Genomic DNA, 23,450 nt, shown 5'->3' on the forward strand with positions numbered 1-23,450 from the left:
GAACATAAACAGCAGCATTGCACTAGGAACAAGTGACACCGACCAGCTGAGCTTCACAATTTTGTATGAAGCGGAAAAAAAAAAAGCAAACTGCTCCAGTGGAAGATAATTTGAATTATTTTCTTTCATTCCAAAACACAAACCTGGGCTATCATCTCACCATTGTTCTCCCTCTCCCTTCTTAAAGGAAGAGTTTAGCTCCTGCAGTCTGAGTGCTACAGCAATGTTTGCCAAGTGGAAAAATACAGCGGGAGAAGAAACTATTTATCCCCAGTGCTATTAAATCCCCAAAGTTGCAGGTCCCTTTAGAGGAAAGCTTTTCTTACATAAGAAAGACAATTAGAATTGGCAAACTGATGCAAAATATTTATTCCAAGTTAGTTATTTTTGATGCAGTAGTTTTTCCCCCTCATACAGACTCAATGTGATAGTCACTTTTTTAAATCTGTAAATAATGTTATCAAAATAATCTTAATCTTTGAAATCTCACAAAAATTTATATTTTACAATCCACCCTGAATATCAAGGCTGCAAGAAGAAGAACACAAACAATCCTATATCCAAATATTTTACAGCTGTACCCAAAAAAAGAAAACCACAAACGCCTGGTTAAGTGAAGCTCCCCGAGCCGCCAAAAAAAATAAAATAAAATAAAAAAATCCATGTTATTAGCATTAATTTAACATAATTAGAACTTCAATAGCCATTTTGTCATTGACAATGATTGTTTTAGCACACTGTTACCGCACGACATTATGTAATGCAGGCGGCACTGTTAGAAGCTTGTTGTTGCAAAGATCAGTCAGCCACTTGTATCCTGCTTACAAGACTGAACTTGTGCACTGCCCCACAAGGGATTTTTGTCAAAATTTGCTAGCTGCACAAACTTCTATTAAGCATTAGGGCAAAACCAAAAGAAAAAGCTAAAGAAGCCAATTTCTCTCTTCTTTGGGATACAATTATTTCCCTTGTGCATGAAGTATCAACAACAAAAGAAAAAAACTGAACAGACTGGAGACAGAATAAACTCTGTTTAGTTTATACAACCCCAAACACGTGTTGAACTATGAACTGAGTTTATTGGGTTGGTTTTATTTATTTTAATTTTCTTGTGCCCACTTTCAGGCATCGTCATCTGATGTTTCGCTGCTACTAGTTTCTGTGTCTGAGTCCTCAATCTTTGTCTTAAAAGTGCTTCTCCAGTGGAACAACAGGCTGGAGCCGCGGCCCTGAAGGAATCCATTCTTCCCAAATCCGTTTCTTCTTCGCTGTAGGAATGAAAGCAAGTTTCAAAACTAGCACAAACGCAGAGAGTAACTGTCACTCACCCTCTGTGGACACAAATTATGTATTTAACTGTACACACGAGCTCTGCACAGATAATGCAGTCATCAGCTGCACTATGATTTCACCGTGATTCTTTGTTTTCTCAAATATCCTCAAGAATTGTGCATGAGAAGGGAGAGGGAGAAGAGCAGTCACAAGTGGCAAGAGCTATGAACGTACCTGCTCTGATTTAATTTGGAACTCTTTGAGCTCATCCTCAGTGAGGGGAAGGTAGTTCTCATCATTTTCAGGATATTCCTGCCATCCCATTTCTTTCAATAACCTTATTTGGGGAGACAATAAAAGGGGTGCGGGAATTAAAGCAATGGAACAATGGCAAAGGAAAGGACATTTTGTCCACAAAGCACAAGGTTTTGTACTAAATCACTCCCAATTCACCAGGGAATCTTCTATATTGGAGACCACTTCAACAATGCTTCATGTTTGCCCAACATTTTTCATACTTGGTGTCTTTTACAAATATTTAATCATCATGTAGAACGGGTAAATAACTAGTCTGGCAGAAGGAAAGCAAGGCAGAGATTTGAAATTCTACCCAAGGACACTGAAAGAGGACATGAGGCAATCAAACCAGAATCGCAGCTCAGGATTCTCCTAAAACTTACTATCTGCTTACACCAGATGCTCACACGCTGCTTACTCACTGAAGCGAGATACAAGCTGAGATACTGGGTAAATATCTTCTTAACTCTCCCACCCTTTCACAGCATTTAAAGCAGCACAGGAGTATTTTAAGCGCAGAAAGAAAGTGGCATGTGCATGTGAGGGTGTATCTTCAGTCTTCAAACCATTCAATTTAGGACACCTGCTTGTAAATTAACCAGAATCACATTAGGTTTGTGCTCACTCTTGGTGTGGGCAGGTAAATATTTCAGCAGCATTAACACACAGGGATGTGGCACTAGAGAAGCTCAGGAATTTAATTACAGACCTTGGCAAAGTCTTGGCTCAGCTGCCATCCGTGTCTTGTTTTATTTTCAATAAGACCCCACCCACTCCAGCACTAGCCATAAAGCTCACACACCTCTAGCTCAGCATGCACAAAGCTACTGCTGCTTCCCAGAGAGTTGTCTTGGAAATAGTTTCCTACTCCCACACAGTCCAAGGACTCTCCCTTCCTTTCCTCCAGACACCTTATTTTGCCATTTACTCACCTGTGTTCTGCTTCCAACGAATGAGAGAGGTTTTCCCCCTCCTCCGGTAAAGGGAGAGAAAGGCCATTCTGATGGCAGTTCTCTTCCCAGTTTTCCTTTGGTTCTGGTGTGCTGTTGCTCTCCATCTGAAGAAAAATAAAAGCATCAAAGTGTGCTTGCACAGACTGTGCCAATAGCACAGTTCCAAATTCAAGCTTTTGCTTTTGGAAGTAAAGTAAAGCCTTTCAGCTTGATTTTTTTTTTTTTTTTTAAACAGAGCTTGAACTGGTAATGGTTGAAAGCAACTTCTACCTGGCTGTGACAAGACAACACAATATGAATGGTGCTTGGTGGATGGCACTTTTGTGCTGAGGGAGTAAGTGCTGGCATTACAGAGCCACCATCAGTGGCTTCAGAGTGAGAGTAAGAAAACTATGAGAATTAAATACTCCTAAGAACGCCCTTCACATACACATTAAGCGTTTAGAGGTCTGGTCCAGGCCTCTGAAGCTTGAGCCACTACCCTGGCACCTTTCACAAGCACTTTGCTGTGGATGCAGTTTGACAAGGAAGTCTGAAAGCAAACTAAGATGTTAAAATATGATATTGTTCCACTCCTTAGAGAATCCTTGCAAATATTTCACTTTCACCATCTGTGACCTTCCCTTCCACCTCATTTATTACTTTTCTATTTGCATTTCATCATGTTACAGATCTCCCCTCATCACAGTGCTGTGCACCACTTCTGCTGGTGCATGTGCCAGACCAACGGAAGTCATTCCTTTCCTCCTGAGCCTGAATTACATATGCTGCTCTGGTTTTTATTCAGTACCCAATTTCCTACATACATAACGATCATATACACACTTAAGGACAGCGATCTTACATCATCCAGCTTGTCACACTCTCTGTTCTCTGTGATCTCTCCATTCCTATCATCCTTCAGTGCCTTCAGGAATTCACTCTTTTTATCAGTGGTACGGCGCATCAGCTTCGTCAAACGCGAAGAGCAGATCTCGATGGGAGGGGTGGTGCTGGAAGGACTCTGGACAAGGAAGGCAGAATACAGAGAATTTCAAACTGTATTGCTGCAGAGATGGGGCAGCATCTGGATGTGAAATCAGGAGCCACAGGCTCAGTATCCTCCCCTGAAGAGCCCGCTGCCAGTTCCTTGCTATGTGCACTCACAGGCCAGATTGGTCTGGAGCCACACACAGGCAAGCCTGGAGCCCATGGGAAATCTGCCCGGCTCCATTCATGAACACAAGGTAACCTCCCACACTCTCCCACAGTGTTTAAATTTTAATTATCTTGAACCAGGCATAAGGCACGACAGTTTGCACATTAGCGGTACCCCAGCCACGACACTGCGATAAAAGCTCTGCTGACCGAGTTGAGCTTTCAATTTGACCTGTTCCACCATTTTGACTGGACACGCGAAAGAAATCTAAGAACATGTTATGTGAAGGTTCCTGCTATCTTAATCGTCTGCTCTTGTATGGAATTCATGGCTGGCTACTCTGAGACAAGGTGGAATTTAGTCATTAATATAGATACCTGACACTAGAATCTTACATGCAAAACTATCATTTTCCTTTACCTACTTGCTTTGATTTTTTCTTCAATATTAAAACAGAGTAAAATTCCTAAAGCCTGTAATGTTTTTCTCCCCCCTTTTTTTTTTTTTTAGACTAGGGTGGGAAGGTTGCAAATTCAGGCTCTTCAAAAGGAATCTCCACTGCAAACTATTTTTATCATACTCGCAGTGCTCTGAGCAAAGATCTACAACTAAAATACTTGGCAGAACAAAAACAAGGCAGCAACTGCTGCTTATATTTCTGATGCCTGTTGCACATGAAACGCTGGGGTGCAATAATGCTTTTCATGGAAGTGCATGCTGAAAGTAATGTCTTGCAGAAAACACTTCTCAGGTGGCCTTTTCAGATTTTGCCTAATTCAACACAGCAAGGAACAAATCACAAATCAAACTGAATGTTATGATAAAAAGCTAGCACGGTACTGAAACAAAAGCTCTCAACATGGTAATTAGTTTGACTGCAATGACAGAAGATAGCAATGAACAAAGGAGACTGAAATGAATGATGTCTTCTGCTAATTTGGAATACTCTACTAAAGCACTTGAGCTTTTTGCTAGAAGTACCTTTTTAATGGCACTGTATAGAACCGCTGAGGTACTAAAACTTACTTTTAGAAACATCAGAGTCCTGAAAGGGAATTAAATTTTACCTCAATTCTGATTTTATCCATAACTTTCTGTAGAAGGCTTTATAACACTAAAAGAGAATGTTATGTAAAGGGATACCAGTAGCCATTTCATTATCTTAAGACTGGCTTGTGGGGATATGGTACCAGTGCTAGTGGGGCACCCTTTTAGTTGTCGCCACACTATGGACTCCTATGAATTTACTTGAACTGTTTCCAACACTTCTGCAGGAGGGGCATTATCCCCATTTCAGAAATAAAAAGGCAGAGATCACTTGTAGTAGGCCTCTGGAGCTAGGAGTATTTGCTGGCCATGGTCCCATGTTTTCATACTGCATTTCTCCAACAGATTCAAAGAAAAATGCATTACAAGTGTTCAGTTTTAGTTGGAAGGAAATTTTAAGCCTTTTTTGTTTAGTTGATTGACACTGGTAATACAAGAAGTATTAGAGGAAGTACTGCTTGTTCTGGGGAAAACCCAGCTGCCTCCTCCTGCTGTCAGATTAGTACCTGATATTGTTGCTGACTCAAGTTTCAAGCAAGACCTTTGGGGGGGAATAAAATAACGGAGACTGCTTGCTTTATTACTGTATAATATAAAGTGAATACCCTTCTCGGTATCTACCCGGCGCTGAAAGCCTATTTAAGTTTACATATTTATGGTGCAAAGGTGTCCGTACTGTGCTGTGCATTACACAAAAAGGAAGGCTGTCAGTAGCACAATGGGCTTGGTCTAAGGGCAGACAAAAGCAAGGCAAGGGAAAGGAAAACAAAGATCTATTTGTCAGTGACAGCTGCATGCTTGCTAGCTATGGCTTTTAATGACTACTTTTACACTCAGCAGTGGCTAAAGCTGAAAAATACAGGCTGTTGCAAAGTAAAGCCTCCAAAGCAGAGAAACATAAAGATTATTTTAGAAGTAAGAACTGCAGAGGAAAAAGACAAATGCACAACTAGAAAAAAAAAAACACAACACTGTTACACTTGAAACACAAACACGCTCCTTTCAAATTATGTGACTAGGTTACTTAACAGAGTCTGTTTTATTTTTGTTCTTTTTACATACGATCACAAACCGGTTGAATTTCGACTCCCAGGAACAGAGGGGAAAAGTTATTCACTGTGACTTTTCTATTAAGCTTTGTGGAATTTCAAGCTCCAAAGCAGCATTTTGTATATAAGCTATAAAGTGATGCATAGAAATGTTGGCCAAAATGTGTTTTGTCACCACTACTGCTAAAATGTTAACAGATTCATACTCCCAGGTTCTCTCCATACTTCAGACCAAAACTGGAGGTAAGTCAGTTACCACCTCATCTCCTTCCAACACCAAAATTTAAAACAGACACTGTAGCTGAGGTCACACATAGACATGTTAAACTCCCTCAACCCTCTCAGAGTTCACTGCTTGTGCTGCTGCTCTCCTAGAGAAAGGAAATGAGGCAGATACTCTCCTCCCTCTTTTTTTCCCATATTAAAGAATAGCACAGGAAGCAGTTTACCCATCTGCTCACATCAGTTTTTGGTATCTGCATGTCTAGTTATACAACACTATTTACAGCATTAGTACTTCTTTTTTATATTGGAGGGACATTCTGATGCATTCAAACACCAATGGCTTTATACCCAGGTAAACCACATTGTAATTCATTTTAGTGTACCAGAGATGTGGCAGAATGTGCCAAGAATGTAAAAGGGAGCCATTCTGCACGGGTACAAAGGTAGGTACACCATGTACAGAGAGGAGTTTATCATGTTTAAGCTACAGTAGGTGACAGTGATAGAAGTTCCCACCCTACCCTCAAACCCAACCCCTTACCTCTTTGGGAGAGGTGAGGACCGAGCCACTCGCCAGTACCGCTGGTTTGGTTACAGACACTGGACTGGTAAAGGCAGAGTCACGGCTGGAGGAAAGCGAGCCTGGTTTATGTTCACTTCTGTTGGCTTTCCATGGGCTTGGCTATATTGAAGAGAACACAAAATACTGGACAATAAGTGGTAAGGCACAAGAAGGGGTTGTGTGCAAGTAGTAAAACAAATAAACAGACATTATGTTGGCTGTTGCACAGATTTTTTTTCCTCCCTCTCCACGAACAGTCTCAACAGGTTTCTCTCTCATCTTCTATTTTTCCCAAACCACGTGCTTCATGGGCACCACTCTCCAGTAAAACACCATTAGAGCTCAAAGCAAAAACCCAGCATTGCTCTTCATTTATTGGAATCACCACCAAGTAATGCAATGCATCTTACAGCTACCCACAGATGGGAAGTGAAAAATCCCAATTAAATTCACATTTCATGTGGGAACGCTGTATGCTACAAAGAAAGGTTTTGCATCACTTGACAGCAACTTCCTTGCACAAGGAAGAAGCACATTTCTGTCCAGGCTGAGAATGCAAGTTATTTATTTCTTAGGGCTCTGAAAGTATCCATCATTGCACTTGTGTTAAAAAAAAAAAGTAGCCACTTCATTAAAGTGCATGAGCACTTGCTGTTTTGCTCTGAATATCCTCTGCAGTATCCCTGCAAATACACTGGCAATTTGGCTGAAAAGCAAAGACTTCAAGATAAATTTTTGTTACTTGGAATGTTATTCTTGAGCCTCTCTTATCAACCAAGGACAAACACTGGGAAGTGACAGTCTTTGCAAAATGGATCCTAACAAGAAACTTGTTATCAAGTAGCATGAGAAATACACCTGTCAGAGCATTAACACACACTGGTTCCTGCGAGCCATTGGACTTCTGAAGCCAACTTCAAATCATTAGCAAAATAAGTCATGTAAAAGTGGGATTCAGTTTAAATCTGAGATGATCTTGCATTCTGCAAGCAGGGAGAGCAAAAGCCATTATTTCACTATGTTCCCACTCCCAACTGGGTTATTTTATTCATTTTTAAACAAATCAATCAGTAGGGGAGGTCATCACCATTACCCCTCCACTCAAACTTAAAAACAAGAGCAGTCCACATTATTGAATGGATTATTCGGCATTCACAGCACACATTCCAAACATTCCCTTCAAACCCAGGAAATATCCCGATCAGCACAATATTGTCTGGTACTAAAATCAGGGCGGAGAATAACTATGACAAAAAGTTTCTCTCTGCAGATCCTATGGTTGCACTGTTTAGATATCCAGCTCTTGGCTGCTGACTGCTGTTCTCCCGGCTTCCACAAAGGGGCAGCTGAGACAAATTCAAACCCCAGAAACTACTGGATTTCAACTCCTGCTATTTATTAGGGGGTTGACTCCCTTCTGCAGTTCACTAACTTGGCTGGAAACCCCTGTACCTTGGAAGGAGGAGCTGCAGGTTTAGGAACCAGATTTTTGTAGACACTTGGGACAATGGTGGTGGCTTTGTTGCCATTTGCCAGATGAGAAACAGGTGATGTAAATGCAGCTGAGAAGGCCGCAGCAGGATCCTCTTTTGAAACCTTTTTGATGACCAGCATCTTGGTAGGTTGCTTGGCACTAGGGGGGTTTTCTGTAAAAATAAAATTATAAAGACTCTCAAATACAAATGTTCAGTTTCAAAACAGCTTCAGTGTACTGCTCCAGTTTCTCCCCTCTCAATCTGAGATGCTACACATATGATCATGAGACAGCTATCAGCTGCTCTCTATTTCAGCTCTGAGCAAAGATACCGGATAAGGATGTCAAAGTCTAATCTTTTTTTCATTTAACTACAACAGTTCCATTGCCACTGAAGGGAAAGATGTGCAGTGACATCAGCTAACAGCCTTCCACCATACCACAGGAATCAGAACAGATATTATCATTTTTTGAGCAACCACGGACCAGTTTTGTTAGAATCACAGAATCATTAAGGTTAGAAAAGACCTCAAGGATCATCAAGTCCAACTGTCAGCCCACACCACCTAACACACTAAACCATGTCCCGATGCACCACATCTACACGATGTTAATTCACTAACACAGCAAAACCACTCTGTATAACTTATACCTCAGAAGACAGTGCTTTTACAAAGAAGCACAATTGATATTTCTTAGGCCAAATCAACACATTTGCAGGAGCAGAACAATTTAAAAACAGTAACAGTATAAACAGCTATAAGCCCCATAAATGCTATTTGTCATTATTTTTTTGAGAACAATAGCTACCGACAAACATGCAAAAAGAACGAAAGATAGGAAAAAGTGGTTTTGGTTTTATTTGTACTGTTTACAGTATCTAACTCAACTAATCCAGCTACATTCTAACTAGAGATTAACAAATTTGTATTTAGTTGCTAGAACTGGTACCTCATTTCGCTCATTTTTTTTTTAAAGGCATAGATTCACATACCACATCAGAATCAAAAGCAAGCCTGTTCTGAGTTTAAAAAAAAAACCAACAACAAACCACAGCATTATGACAGATTTGCTGTATTTCTAATACAAAGATCACAAGTCAGGAACTAATGTCTACTTCACTCAAATCTGCTCTGCCCTTCAAGTGATGCCTCCATGGAATTGTAAGTACAGAAAGGCAGGAAGCAAATGCAGAACAGTGACATTACTGCCACCAGCAGCTTTTTTACTGATAAGACAAGCAGTTTCAAGTAGACAAAAAAGCCAAGAGATTAGTGAAGACTGAGGGAAGAAAACAACACAGAAGAGAAAGCTGCAAACTGTCTGCTTCACTTAAGTCTTTAAAATATTTTTGAGTGAAAAAAGTAGCATTTAAACTGGTTACAACTTTCTGCTCCAGCATCGGCATTCTGTACAGCAATGTAACTACCTTTACCTACCCCATACTCCAGAAGGTGTTCCTAAAGGTTTGTTCTGGTTGTTATGTCTTCCAGCTTCTGGATTCAAAGATGGCTGTAAAAACACAATGCAAAATGAGTACATAATTACATGGCATATAAAAAAACCCTCAAACAAACAGTACTGGCATAATATTATGCTTCTAGGAATCCAGAGTACAGGTAAATTTCTCTGAACAGCACCTGAACTAGAAGACTGCTTTGTCACAAGACATCTAAAAATCATGTCTGCAATCTCCTTGGCTTCTGCTGTATTTTAACAGAACAATCAGAGGGTTCAGGATAGGCCCTTCGGTCTTCTACTATATGATTAAGTAGGTTCCACCAACCAATACACACATAAAAGATTTAGGTATTTAATCAGCACCTCAAAATATAAAATAGAATCCACATCATCAGTATATGAAGAATCTAGTCTCATTTCCCAAATATTTTTATAAAATAGTTATGCATTAACCAATAAAAAAAACCAAAAGCAATACTAATGTAAAAGAAAAAGCAATATGTAAACCCTCACTGACAAAAAACCTAAATCTAAGTTCATGTTAAGCTTCAGAGTCCACTTTTCAGGAAAACATTGCCTGCAGACTCAGTGCTCTCTCCAGACTTACCTTTGATTCAGTATCAGAATTAAACTCAGTGGAACAACCGACGATGTGTCCAAGCTCAAAGGAGAGTACAGAAAATCTAAGCATTCAATGACAAGTGTTCCTGATTAGCCGTTCCTCTTCCCCTGTCCCAAATAACTTCAGTTCAAACTAAAGCCACCTTTTCCCTCTTTTTAATGAATTCTTCATATGTTAGTTACCATGGTGACAGAATAAGTCTCTAATAATGAGCTTCTGAAATAGCAGGCATTCCAAAAAAAATAAGAGTTACGAAAAAATGTCACACCATAGCATAAATTCCTGCCTCAGACCCTACAAATTCCTCTGTTTTAGTGCTTCATTTTTCAGTTACAGGTCAAGTTTTATGGCAGAGGTGCTCACACCACAGGAGAACTTAGACTAACAGCCTGTTCAGGAAAAATGCCGCCATCCTCAACCACACAGGCTTAGCAGCTAAATACTTAACCACAGTATACATTAGTTTCACCACTATGGCAAAGACAATACAGGAGTTATTTAGCAAAGCCTGCTGCCAGACAGTGTGTAGTATTGTCATCTTAGAAAAAACTGGGGGACGTAATTAGAGAAGAAACAGCCACCCAATCAGGGAAAGGTACTCATCAAGGCACTGAAGAGAATTAATAAGTACACGGAAGAAAGGTTTAGATCAAGACAGATAACAGTACAGAGTCATAATTATTACAATAACTTTCTACATTTCAGCAGGCTTTTGACAGTTTAAAGAACAGACTTATAGAAATCCTAAATTACAGTATTCTTGAGAAATCAGATTAACAGAAATCTACACACAAGCTTTATCACTGCTCTCCAGGTGTTAACCACCCTGTGACGCAGGGTACGACTCCCAGCAGCAGGAGTTGAACAAGAACAGGCAATCACTCCCCAGGCACTTCACTGAAAAACACCAGCACCTTAAACCAAACTGGCTCCTGTGGCACTTTAAGTCAAGACTCTAGATTTTGGCCTGAAGCAGCTGTGTGGCATTAATATATTTCACTCCAACTCCTAACTTCCTCATCAAACTGCCATCAAACTGCCACAATTTCAGCTGTAAACAGTCTTCCAGAGAGAAAAAACTGAGAAAGAGAGGAAAAAAACTCCAGATGATGATACACACAAGTGTGCACACCAACACCAGAAACTCTAATTTCTGGAGGTAGCTATGGCTTTAGCATTGAGGATGAAGTCAGAGGAATTGCATTAGGTGAAGGGACTGAGTTACCAAAACCTTACAGAAATTGATCTCATTACACTGGTCAAGAAGAGTCTAGAGAGAGCAAGAACTAAGATGCAAAAAGTAAAACGGTCTGATAACAACAAAATCCTCATCAGGGGACAGGAGGAAAAAAAAACTAAATTGGAAAGAGAAAGCAGGAATGGTGCACACATGAAAAAAGTATTAGCATTAAGGAATGTACATGGTAGGGATGAAAGCCATAAATCCAAGTACTATTTGGTAAAGTTTGAAAAACTAAAGATATTCCAGGAAAAACAGAGCCATGATGTAAGAGACTATCATACTGATAATACCACATCAATCAGAATGCTCGATAAGAATAAAGTTGATGAATTAGAGATACTGATGAAAGAAATGGCACAAGAAAACCTGATCCACAGATTAACAGAGAGATAGGAAAACACATCTGATAACAAAATACTATTCCAGAAAATTCAAGACAGATTGTTGCAAAGGCTTGAGCACGTGTCATGAACAAGCTTTGGAAGGTTATCACAAACACCAACAGGCACCAGAATGCAGGAAACAGGAACAGCAGGAAAACTGAAGAGAGCTGAACAGATGCACTTAGAAGCAGAGAAGAAGAAAAAAAAAAAAAGGGGCTTTGTAAGCAAAACCATAAAGCTAATAGAACTGCTCTTCCTATGGCAGACCAAAGTGTCATCTTATGGGTTTTGCGGAAGATCTGGCTTGTGTGTTACAATGCTGCCTTCAGCTTACAGCTAAACCATTTGGCAAAACACAGTAATGTGCCAAAACCCATAATCCAACAGGTCATCAAATCCTGAGGACTCTGGGTACCAATCAGTATTCTGTCAGCACTGGAATAATGTTGTGATCTCAAACATGAAATGGAATGTAATTCTAGATCCTTGCCACCTAACAATGCTAATAAAAATGAGATCTGAAAAGCCAATTCTCACAGCTGCCACTTCTAGTGAGAAGCTACACACTTACAAAGTCTTCTTCCTCAAATTGCAACTGTTCTTTATCTTCTCTCTTCTCTTCCCTGGATTCAACAGGCAGCTTTTCTTGAAAGGCAGAACTTTTCCGAGAATGGAAGTTGCCATTCCAGTGGCGATGAACTCCAGTTCCTCCTCCACCACGCTGGTTCACACCATCATGGCCCCGTGAGGGACCATGCCAGCCAGGCTGACTGCCAGAAAGCCCAACATGAGCTCCTTTAGAAACACCAGAATCTACAGAATCATGGCGGAGAAGGGACGGCTGATGCCAGCAGTCTAAACAAAAGGAGATAAGTATGCAAACAGAAAAAGTCAACACAGTGTGCAGAATACTGGAAACATCAGGCTGGTTTTCTTGTTGGTAAGTCAGCATTCACTAAGTAACTACTAGGCCGAACTTATTAAGCTACTGTGTGATTATATCAGAAAACAAACCAAGCTACACAACGCACAGACAGCTACCACAGAAACCCCTTAAGGCCTGAGCACATGGCACAGGAGAGAGAATACCACAAGTTTCTTACAGGATGTTTTGAAAAGGTACAGTTTTGGAAAATGCTGTTTATATTCTGCAGAATTCTTCATTCTGTAGAATATTCCAAAATGTTTGCTTTCAGGCTGCATTCTGATCCTTTCTACTTACCTCCCGCAGTTCGGAGGGGCCCATTATTGAAAAATCCATCAGAAGAGTTGTGTCTCCTACGGCTCACTCCAAAGCGGCCCTCTCCCCGTGGAAGATGTTCTCCATGTTTCTCAAAGGTGGCTGCAGGGGACTTCAGAAAGAAAAAAGTGACGTAATGAAGCATTCCTTAGGGCTCTCCAGGAACTTGTCAATCCAACATTTTGCCAATTGAAAAAAAAACCCCGAACCCCACATTCCTGTACTAGTTTTCAACATAGCATCCATATCTGCATTGCTTAGCCAATGACATCAACAATCACATGAACCCAATCGGAATGGCACACAGATCAGTGCATCCTACACAGAATCAGAGAGAACCCCATACAGCCATCTTACCAGTGGTCTTTCCAAACACATACTTTCTGCAAAGTTCATTTAAGAAATTCTATGATACACAGATGCTCATTCATTCACTCCCTCTAAAAACAGAAGAGAGCAATGGAGGATCCAATCAGTCTGAATAAAATTCAGAGATACTTAAGTTAAAGCACTTTTGGGGCTGAAAACAACTGTGACGCTGCAGGAAACATTAATGCTTCTAGGATTAAGATTCCAAAGAATCTTTTGCTCTTCACTTTCTCTCTTTTAGAAAAAAATTCAGAGGTTTGTTTTAAATGGATCAAATATATTTAAATTACTTTTGTCTCTTCATATTTAAGCATGAAGGCAAAAGCTGTATTCTTCATTCATCAGTGTTGTTCATCATCATCTGGTTTGCTGCTAAAATGTTCTTCTCACTGCCATGCACAAGTAATGCAAATTGTTAAAGTCCTAGAACAGTCTTCCTGGGTCAACCAAAGTTTCTTCTTGGAAAGAAGCCAAGAAGGTGACAGGCAAACTAGCCTCATTTTAAGGCTGCAAAAAACTAATTATTATTTCTGAGTTTGGAGCTAGAGCCCAAGGGTTTATTAATCTCTCAGTGAGGGTCAGATTATTTTCAGAAATCAAACCCAAATCCTGAATTGTAAATAAGTGTTAGCTCAAGTCTTGACCCCACAGACTTAGGGCCATTTAACGATTTTCTCCCTGGGATCCCACTCAAGTCTCAACGCAAAGACACCAAACTACTCCCATGTCTGAGCATAGACATCGTTCGTCCTCTGCAATAAAAGGGATGCATTTGTTGAAACAAAGACAACAAAAATGATTTCCACCTTATTAAGTTTCCAAAAGCCTTCTTTAAAAACACAAAAGAAGTTAAACATTTTAAGTTCAACAAAACATTGGGGCAACTTTTTACTTTTTATTCTTGTCATAGCTGTAAAAGGAGATGATCTGTACTAATGTTACCTTGGTTGACTGTGGCGTTGAGAAGTTAAGCCAGGCAGGAACAAAGTCATGCTGCGCCATTTAGGTCCAGTGTCTTCCTTCAATAAAATGAGGCATCAAACCTCATGGCCAGGATCTGTAAATGAAAAGAACATTCCCTAACTGTCATCTTTCCAAGCTGAAATAATAATACAATTTATTTCCCAAAGCTTGACCTATATGAATAGGAGGGGAAAAGTATTGTAGTTCTTCATATTACACTTAAGCATTTATTTTTCCAGCTGACTTTGTTCCTCTGATCAAAACAAGTAAGAACTTAAACATTGCCAGTTACTTCCTGTTTACAATTAACACACCCATGAAATTCGTGCTAGGATGGGCGTGGAGGTGGGAAGAAAACCGAACAAACAGCATACAAAAGCCATACAAAGCACAGATGTGTAAAATGAAGACATGACAGAATTTGGGGTACATCCTTCACTGCTCATTGTCTCAGTTTACAAAGCAGCGATCACTGCATATTTTATTCCAGAGGCTGTAAATCAAATATGACCAAACTGGTGATGATGTTAGAGACATTAAGAGCAGATCAGAGACCTGAAATACAACCATATGCCAGCTCTTGCATCCCCAACTTAAAATCTTATCCAGATCCACCAAATTCCACACACCAGGAATATCCTATGCTGAAATTGCTTTCTAGCTAAGAACCAAATGGTTAGGAACAGAACATGAGCTGGTTGAAGGACCTCAAGTTCAACTGAAGACCGGCTGAGGTGTCTCACTGAGGAATCTGAGACTGAATTGTTCTTTCCAACATGTCATAGCAATCTCCACTGCTCAAAACAATGAAAATTACATTATTGCTCTGTATAACTGAATTCTGCCTTCTTGTGGAAGGTACTCCAGTTTACCATTTTGTTTAATTTTTCAACTTTAATTTATCTATAAACAAGTCAACACTATATAAGCAAAGGAAAAAAAGTACATTTGATCACTTACCCTGAGTTTGGCCTCTGCAGTCCAATGTCCTCAGTTTCTGTGCTTCACTAACCTTCGGGTTCCTTTCTTCTCCAAGATGCTGTAAGGCCAGCCTTGAGGCAATAGTGCGTCTCCAAGTGGAGCACGAGAGGCCGCACTTCGTGCCAACTGTGCCCTTAACCCCCTCAGCTGCTCATTTTAACCTCTCTTTGCACTCTCACTACAAAAAAAAAACCTAAGAAGGTATTTTATATTTAAAAAAAAGGGCCACGACCACGTTCACCTCATTAAATTTCCTCTGGTCGTGGTAGTACAGAAGTCAGCCTTTACATTACAAAAAGGTTTGTCAAGACTGCATGACAACATTCAGAGCAATGCCATGGTTAATACTGAACAGATACACTCAAGTCTGCTGGATAATTCATGATCTGCACCAGATCAACCTGAACACTCTGGAAAAAGGACAACGTCACATAAAAACGTTTGCCCCAAATGCTGAGATCTAAACAAGAAGCATCTGTCACGTGCTCTTAAAATAGAAACTTCATTTTTATCACATACATCTGCTAAAAAAAGGTATAGTATTCTAAAAAAATGAATGTTAAGATATACTCTGGTCTTCACGTAACTTGGTTAATACTCCACAGAGCTAAGCACTACTCAATATAAAGCTCAAAAGCAGGCACAAATGTTTATCTCCCCGTTTTTCACCATTTACATGCTGAAACATAGGTCACATGAACAAAAAAAAAAAAAAGCCAGGTCCAAAAATAATCTCTTCTACTCTATTTTTTTGTAGACTGGGTGCTGCTTTTAAAGGGACACAAATGATTCCACAAGAGCTTCTTGTTCTACAGTGGAGAGTTCACTTCTGGATCATAGTCCTCTTCCATCAAAGAGGTGAGACAGGAACTGTATTCACTATAAAAAACAAACAAAACCCCATCAATACAAGCAGCATAAACATGACAAAGTATGACTAGAGGAGAACAGGAGAAATTGAGCAACAGCCAAAACCTGTTTGATCTCTGATCAAAAAAACCCACCGTGAAATAATCTAATTTTAAAAAAAGGTCCTTGAAAAGGGCATTTTTGCTTCTAAACAATCACTTCCCAGATATAGTTTACAAAAGGGCAGTGCAAACATGCTGAATCAGAATAAAGGGAAGAGTGGAGAAACTGCATGCAGCTGATGAAAGGGATTCCACACTTCACGGCAATTTAAAAACCTGCTGCTAGAATAACGATGAGAATCTCAGCTGCAGGTAGGCTCGGCCATTCCATGTGCCTCATCTCCTCTATGCACCCACATCATTCCTCACCTGCTCCAATACAGTCAGGCTCCCCTCTCAAGAGACTCATGACAGTAACACATCCAGTATTCCATTAACTCCTCCACAGAAAATATCAATAACAAAAAAAAAATCGAGTTTTTCTGCTATGGCCTCTTTTTTCTAGAACCACCTTACCTAACCAGAAGCAAACAGATAGGTTTATGGCTCTGGAAACTTCTGAAAAGATTTATTACTGTTTGATGCCATCATCTGTTTCTCAGGATCCCTTTAGGTGTGCCTTATTTTGCCTTTATATTTGACTTAGAGTTTGTTTTCCTTGTTTGAATATGGTTCCATTCTCTGATCAGTTTTGTTCATTGTTGCACTTGTTATATTATTCTTTACTGTAAGCGTGTTTTTGTGGTTTTTTTAAAGTTTTTAAGACAGTTTTGATAGAGGCTCAAAATAAACACACAGAGAAACGAGTAAAAGAATCACCACATTTTTATCCTCTGGGTCACTCCTTTAAAAAACCCTTCATTTTAATACAATTTTTTCTTTCTGGAACTAGATGTTATGGTTGAGATGGAGAGTCTGGAAAGAGGGAAACATTTTTGCACCCAAGCTGTGAGCCATGATCACATTTCTGGAGGCAGAGTAACAACATGCAGCCTCACAACCCCTATGAACTACCAGCCAAGATGAGGCCAAACTGGAGTGGACGTGGCCATACACAATACTGACCTGGGAACCTTCTGAGCATCCCACCCCATACCACAAGATACTAAACGTCACACGTTGCAAACAAGACTGCTAACCTATCAAGACCTGTTTTTATATTAAATGGTAATTTTTCAGTGTGTACAGGGGGCACGATGGACCATCTGCTGCAGACAGAACAGTCTTCCCACCATGTTGAACTCAGCACAGGTACAGAACTCCTTTAGGTGTGACCTTCTGAGGCTGCTACCAAACTTTTGGGTGGTAAGAAGAAGATAAAACAAGGACAAAGTCAATGCAGTTGACTATATTTAAACAAGATTCATTACTTTCTGAATAAATACGCTTTTCAGAATGAATTGTATAGCAGTTAAGCCATGTTAAACTATTGACAGAAGTTATAAAACTTAAGAAGTTGATTTAATGAACCTTGAGAAGAATTCAGAGATGTGAAAAATGGACCTAAACAGAGCAAAGCCACACAGAACTATTCTCTGGATTTAAGGGTATCTAAATAAACAAACACCACAGAATTACAGTTTTGAAGTAGGAACTGGGTCTGAGTACACAACAAAAATAAAACCACCACATAAGTACAATACCTAGTACCTTTGGAAAAAGAAATGGAAAAGGAAAGCACAACAACAGTCTACAAAACCTGTGTTGCTGTAAGACATCTTTTTATATTTCATCACAATCAAAACCAAGGTGAAAAATCTTTGCAAAACTCCAACCACCAATTTAGAAAACATTTTGCAGAAGATTCAGGTCCCCTTACCTGCTATTCTGGTATCAGTTAGTATCAGTGACCAGGGCAGTTCATTAAGGAGCAGCATCTAACATGCCCATAGACAGTCTAACGCAACTGCTAGACATGGCACTTTGGAGTGATGTCCAACTCTTGCAAACATCGTTCTTGCACAGTTAGCATAAATTAGGCACTGCTGATCACAAAACTGTACACTTGCTAAAGGAATGATCTCCACCATCTCAAACCTTCTATCAAGTATTTTGATACCTCTGTAATCTTTATTCTGAAATAATCCCACTTGTGGGTGTTACAGTTACTGGGAGGCTATGGGAGGTTGTAGTAAATTAAAGCAAGAGGCTTAAATTAATCTCTGCTCGCTTCTCTTCAGGGGGTGTACAGAAGGCACACTTTAGATAGTATATCCAAAGTCATGTCTTGAGCCCTTACAAAGTTGTGTTTCCTGGCACAAGGTACCGAAGGCTATAAGCCAATACACTATATGCCAACACAGCCTGCAGCTGGCTCCCCATTTCAACATGCATACATACTGCTCTTCAGTCACCGCCCTTCTGTGCATGTAATATCACAAAAAGAACAAGGTTCGTGACATTAAAATACTATACTTTTTTCTAAAGCAAAAAGCTTGCTGTTAGATGAAGTGGTGTAAATTATACTACTGATGAAACCCTTCAGTCTCCAGGATTAGCCCCTGTGCTAGGTTATACAGCCTTCTCTCACACCCACTCTGAATTCTGTCCATTACACCTCCAACTTACCTAAGACCACTTCTATAACCTACCATACTACTGACAACAGTTACATAGCAAAATCATAATGGGCAAGACCCAAAGTCTCTCAATCACCTCCTCTAACACCAACCTACAATAAATTAAGAAAAAAAATATGCAGGAACAAGACCAGATAGCACTGGGGTCCCAGGATACTTTCTCAGATTTTTAAGCCAGTCTGTGTTATAGTTTATTACCAGTCAGTACTTCTATATAAATCTGTTGAATTGCTTTATTTTAAACACATTAATACATTTTTGCCTCCAAAATAAGAAGGGACAGAGTTTACTTGTGCTTTGTGTAAAAGTAAATTTGTGGCTATAAAAATGCCAGTCTCAATTCAATTGGATGTTTTCTTGTGCTACCAAAGCTCTTGACCACATTTGACTCAGTTTTTTGTGATACTCATGATTTTGTACATGATATACACAGCCATCAAGTCATCTCTCTTCCAAGCTAAGTCAGACTATTTGTGAAAGCTTTCCTAGACTTTACTATATCTTTTAGATATAAGGTCACCAAAACTGCATAAAACGCTGAAGACCCAGAAGCATAACCAACTTATACAGTGGCAAAATCATGCATTTTTTAACCTTTCTTCCTAATACCTAACATTGTTTCTTTTTTCGATTACTACATCGAACTGAAATGACCTTTGCCAGCTACTCAATAATGAATGGAGCTAAGAGATTCCTCAAAGTACAGGTGGGGTCCGCCTTTCCCTGGTCAGGCACATGAGCATGTGTGTGGAACAAACACTCATGCATTCCCTGAAGACAAAGTTCCCAATTCTTCCCATATTGCATTTACAGTTCAGTCAAACTGGTCTCTGCTTCACGATGGAAAACAGCAAGGACAAAGATCACCCCCAGCAGCCACTCCCAATTCCAGGAAAAAGATAAACGAAAGTGCTCATTGACACAAATTTAATTAATTCTCTCTCCCCTTTTAAATGAGTTCAAGTTTGCATTATTTCTGGAAATATACATCAGAAAAAGACAAAATAATATCACTAAATGAGATGTCCTATAAAGGCATACCTCCTTTCAGAACAAAGAAATCTGCATCAATGAGCTTTGGTGAAGAAAAAGGTAGTCTGTCCTCAAAATATTATTTCACTGATGAAAATGAAGAAGTCTTGGCAAGTAAAGAATGTACATAAAAACATCAAACTCTGCACTAACACTTGGGTTCCACTTGTTAAAAGTTCTAATTAGCCTTTAAAAAATTTTCAATTATCCATTTTTACCTGTTGCATTAAAAATATTTTAACTGTTATTTCCTAGCAACCTCTTTTCATATTTTTTTGTTGTTACAAAAGCACTTTTTTCTCTTGGTAATTGCTTAAGTTTCATATCTAAATACCCTTCACCATGTCATTTAACATGCAAGTAGAAGAAGTGATACTTATCACTGATTCAAATAAACAAATGAAAGTTGTCAGATGCTCTTTGGTATTATCAGATTTCATTGTGTAGTTATCTAAACAAATATTAAAAGTTTGATGTGAAAATCGAAGACACATACAAGAGGCACAGACTACAGTAAGGAACACACACAGTTCAGGACAAGAAACTCACCCTCTAATACACCATTAAAATGTTCTTGCTGTGTTACAGTTGAATACAGTTATACAGTTGTTTTAATCCTTAACTTCCATTTCTACTCCTAACACAGATTTGACCAGAGTTAATCTCTAAGCCATAGAGAGTTTCTAAAGCTTTGACTCTCAAGTCGAGCTTTCCATATATACCTGACAGTAGGAACCACAGAGGTATTCAATATGCCAAGACCTATGTAAGACTAAAGAGACAAGCTAAGGATAAACAAGGCCCCTGAGCCATGATATGAAATTACTCATTGAGAATGGATCAAGATGTTTCAAAACTCCTAAGAAAACACATAGATTAACCTTATCAGCAGTGTATTTTTCCCATTACTTCCTAGTCCATCTCCTCCCCTGGCCTACAAAACCACACAAGCCCCATGGGAAGCAAAACCTGCCCTGCGATACAGATCGCCTGCCATGGCGTTCTAGCACACAGCCTCTCTGGGAATACCTGGAACCAGGACTTCTGACCTTTGCTCACATTATGTACTGCAGGGCACATTTCTGCAACAGACAAGTTTTACTGGATGCTTCTGCTGCCTCGATTTTCCCTGCAAACCTCCTCAGGTCTCTTCACCTCCGCTGTCTACCTACAATCCTATTAATTACATTAATTCAATTTCTCATCTCCTGCAACAGCAGATAATAAAGACTTAGAGCCTCTAGCAGAAAACCTGTATAAAGGTAAACTTTTACCCTTCATTATACATTTACCAATCCAGCTAATAGCAGCTGTAAAAGGTCGCAGGGACAACATCTGTCTATCCCTGCTACAATTTCAGCTCACTGCACTGCCCTTCTATGCATTTCTCTAAACATGTTTACTTAAAAAAAACCCAAAGGTTTTTGGCCAACTCAATTGGTATTTCAGTAATATTCCTAAAGATCAGATGTCAGCTGGGTTGCAAACACATTCAGAAAAATTAGTGAACAATTTAATGGATGCATAAGGCAGAACAGAATTTACTTCCCTCATCAGCTTTCTTTCTGTGCAGCTCTTTTAAAGTTATTTAATCAAGCAGATATGCCTAAACATACACAACAGAACTTTCCACTTAGCTACTCTTCAGAGTAGCGTGTCATTTAACAGGTGTATGTTAGTTTGTGATAAAGAATTAATACCATACACATTCACTAAAATATGATCTCTTTCTAGTAACTTTTGGTTAATCCAATACATTTACAGAAATAGCGAATCACAGCCTGGAGCCCAGGACAGAGGAGTCAAAAGCATGCTACTGGTCTCCTTAAGGATGTCAAAAGCCACACACAAAATTTCATTATCCTGTTTTCCAAAAAAAGCAGAACATGGTTTAGGCTTACTACTATTAGAAACATTTTGTTGAATAAGATAATAATATTTGAATGCACAATCCTTTTAAAATTATGTAATTATAAATCTTGCTTCAACCTTGCATGTATTATTAAGCCTTACTAAAAAAGACACCAGTGCAGCATTATACTGCTTCAAGAGTTGTCATCACAACTGGTGAGCTACCTCTTCTCAAGTGAGATTGTTTCTTTGCAGTTAATGGCATGTTCACCTACATAAAGTATCTACAAAACAAACTTACTTTCATTTTCCTTTCAGTTTCCATGAATACAATTGTCTAGACACCTTCAGTCTGTCTACCTGACGGAAACACAGCCCCCTCTGGAGAGGGCAAACATGGATGTTCCAGAATGGCACGTACAACTGGTAGTGCTCACACACCTGAGGTATTATACACCAGAGGAACTGTAATCATTACTTGTTTCTCTCCATTATATCACACAGCTAGACCCCCAGAATGGTTACTCAAATATAAAGGAAAGTTTCATTAAAAATACTGCAGAAAAGATTGTTTAAATGGTATCTAGCTGGTGAAAAATCAAGCATCTGAAGTGCAAAGCATCACTCATGTTGGATTTTATAAAATTATGGAAACGTGAGCCCAATAAAACACTAAGTGATGGATTAAAATGTTAATCACGTACCAAAGTCTTCCCAGATACAGAGAGATATTAAAAGTTCTTTTGAAAAGCAGCTACTACTGAAAGATTAACACCTTGTTTTTCAAGTTTAAAAGCAAATGAATCTATCTTGCAGAATCATCAAAACTGTTTTGTGTTCTAGAAACAACATAGAAAATCTATATATCCCAAGATGAAAACTTGCCAGAAGCTTGTCTACACAAAAGTTTTCCAGCGTAACAGGTGGTCAGTGGGGGGAAAAATCACATTAACTGTAACGTATTATTGTACTGCCCTGCCAGCCCCAGCCCATCCAAGTTCCCGCCAGCAAGGCTGCCACCATGTCGCTACTAGGCCAACAGTATCGGGTGCATTGAGGAGACCACAGAACCCAAAGCCAGCAGCTTGTCTTTGGGAGCAAGCTGTCTTTAACACAGGAGCCCAAAACACATTTTGGAAAATAAAGTATCTTGGGGAACCTGTACAGAAGCCTGTGTGAGATGATAAGGCTCCAAGCCTCAGCCAGCAAGCATGATACATTGAAACTGAACCGTTCCAGCGGGTTTTGATGAGTTTACTCCGAGTACCAAGATAGGACCATTTTAAACATGTAAAATCTAAAAGGCTCAACTCCTTATAAGCACAGAACATGGATAGCACAGACTTTCTAGATATTATGCCTACCAACAATTAATTATTCCTGTATGTTTTATACTCCTCAGCCACTGGCAATACTGTCATCCCTTATGCCTCTCTCCTGTGCCACTTAAGATTCCACTTCCCTCCAATGTCCCTTTAACAGTTTTCAGTATTGTTTATGTTAGAGAACTGCGATATTTACCTGAAATATTAAAACTTGCTCCCTACTGAGTAAAGTTCCAGGGATTGTACACACCTCTATTAAACAAGTGTATCTATAGACACTACTGAAACAAAACAAAGAAACATATTTTAAATAGTATTAGGCTTTAAATGTGAACAATGTTCTGAACTTTCAACCATCTTTAGCATTTTATTAAATAAGGTATTTTAAATCTGGATAAGGTATTCTCCTAATTTTTATCAAATCCAAAGGTCTTTTTACCTCTTGGAGGGAACAAAATCAAACATCTATGTTG

General features: G+C 39.4%; 1 protein-coding gene across 1 annotated transcript; it reads right to left on the reverse strand.

The window, feature by feature from the left end:
- Positions 1–345: 345 nt before the first annotated feature.
- GPBP1L1 (GC-rich promoter binding protein 1-like 1) lies at positions 346–16,158 on the reverse strand. Its single transcript, XM_010085078.1, has 11 exons — positions 15,259–16,158; positions 14,278–14,392; positions 12,949–13,078; positions 12,298–12,581; positions 9,457–9,529; positions 7,996–8,189; positions 6,523–6,663; positions 3,367–3,525; positions 2,502–2,626; positions 1,507–1,609; positions 346–1,268 (listed from the first exon to the last, which is right to left on the reverse strand). Exons 2-11 carry the CDS (start codon positions 14,335–14,337, stop codon positions 1,122–1,124), a joined length of 1,416 nt encoding a protein of 471 aa, XP_010083380.1. The 5' UTR covers positions 14,338–14,392; positions 15,259–16,158; the 3' UTR covers positions 346–1,121.
- Positions 16,159–23,450: the final 7,292 nt, after the last annotated feature.

Source organism: Pterocles gutturalis, unplaced genomic scaffold, assembly GCF_000699245.1.
Source record: "Pterocles gutturalis isolate BGI_N339 unplaced genomic scaffold, ASM69924v1 scaffold31200, whole genome shotgun sequence".
Classification (NCBI taxonomy): Eukaryota; Metazoa; Chordata; class Aves; order Pterocliformes; family Pteroclidae; genus Pterocles; species Pterocles gutturalis.

Excerpts from the sequence above, each read along its gene's own strand:
- GPBP1L1 (XM_010085078.1), bottom strand. The coding sequence starts at position 14,337 with ATGGCGCAGCATGACTTTGTTCCTGCCTGGCTTAACTTCTCAACGCCA. Across the intron at positions 12,582-12,948 it reads GCCCCTCCGAACTGCGGGAG|ACTGCTGGCATCAGCCGTCC; the intron begins GTAAGTAGAAAG and ends CCTTTTGTTTAG. Across the intron at positions 1,269-1,506 it reads TCCAAATTAAATCAGAGCAG|CGAAGAAGAAACGGATTTGG; the intron begins GTACGTTCATAG and ends TCATTCCTACAG.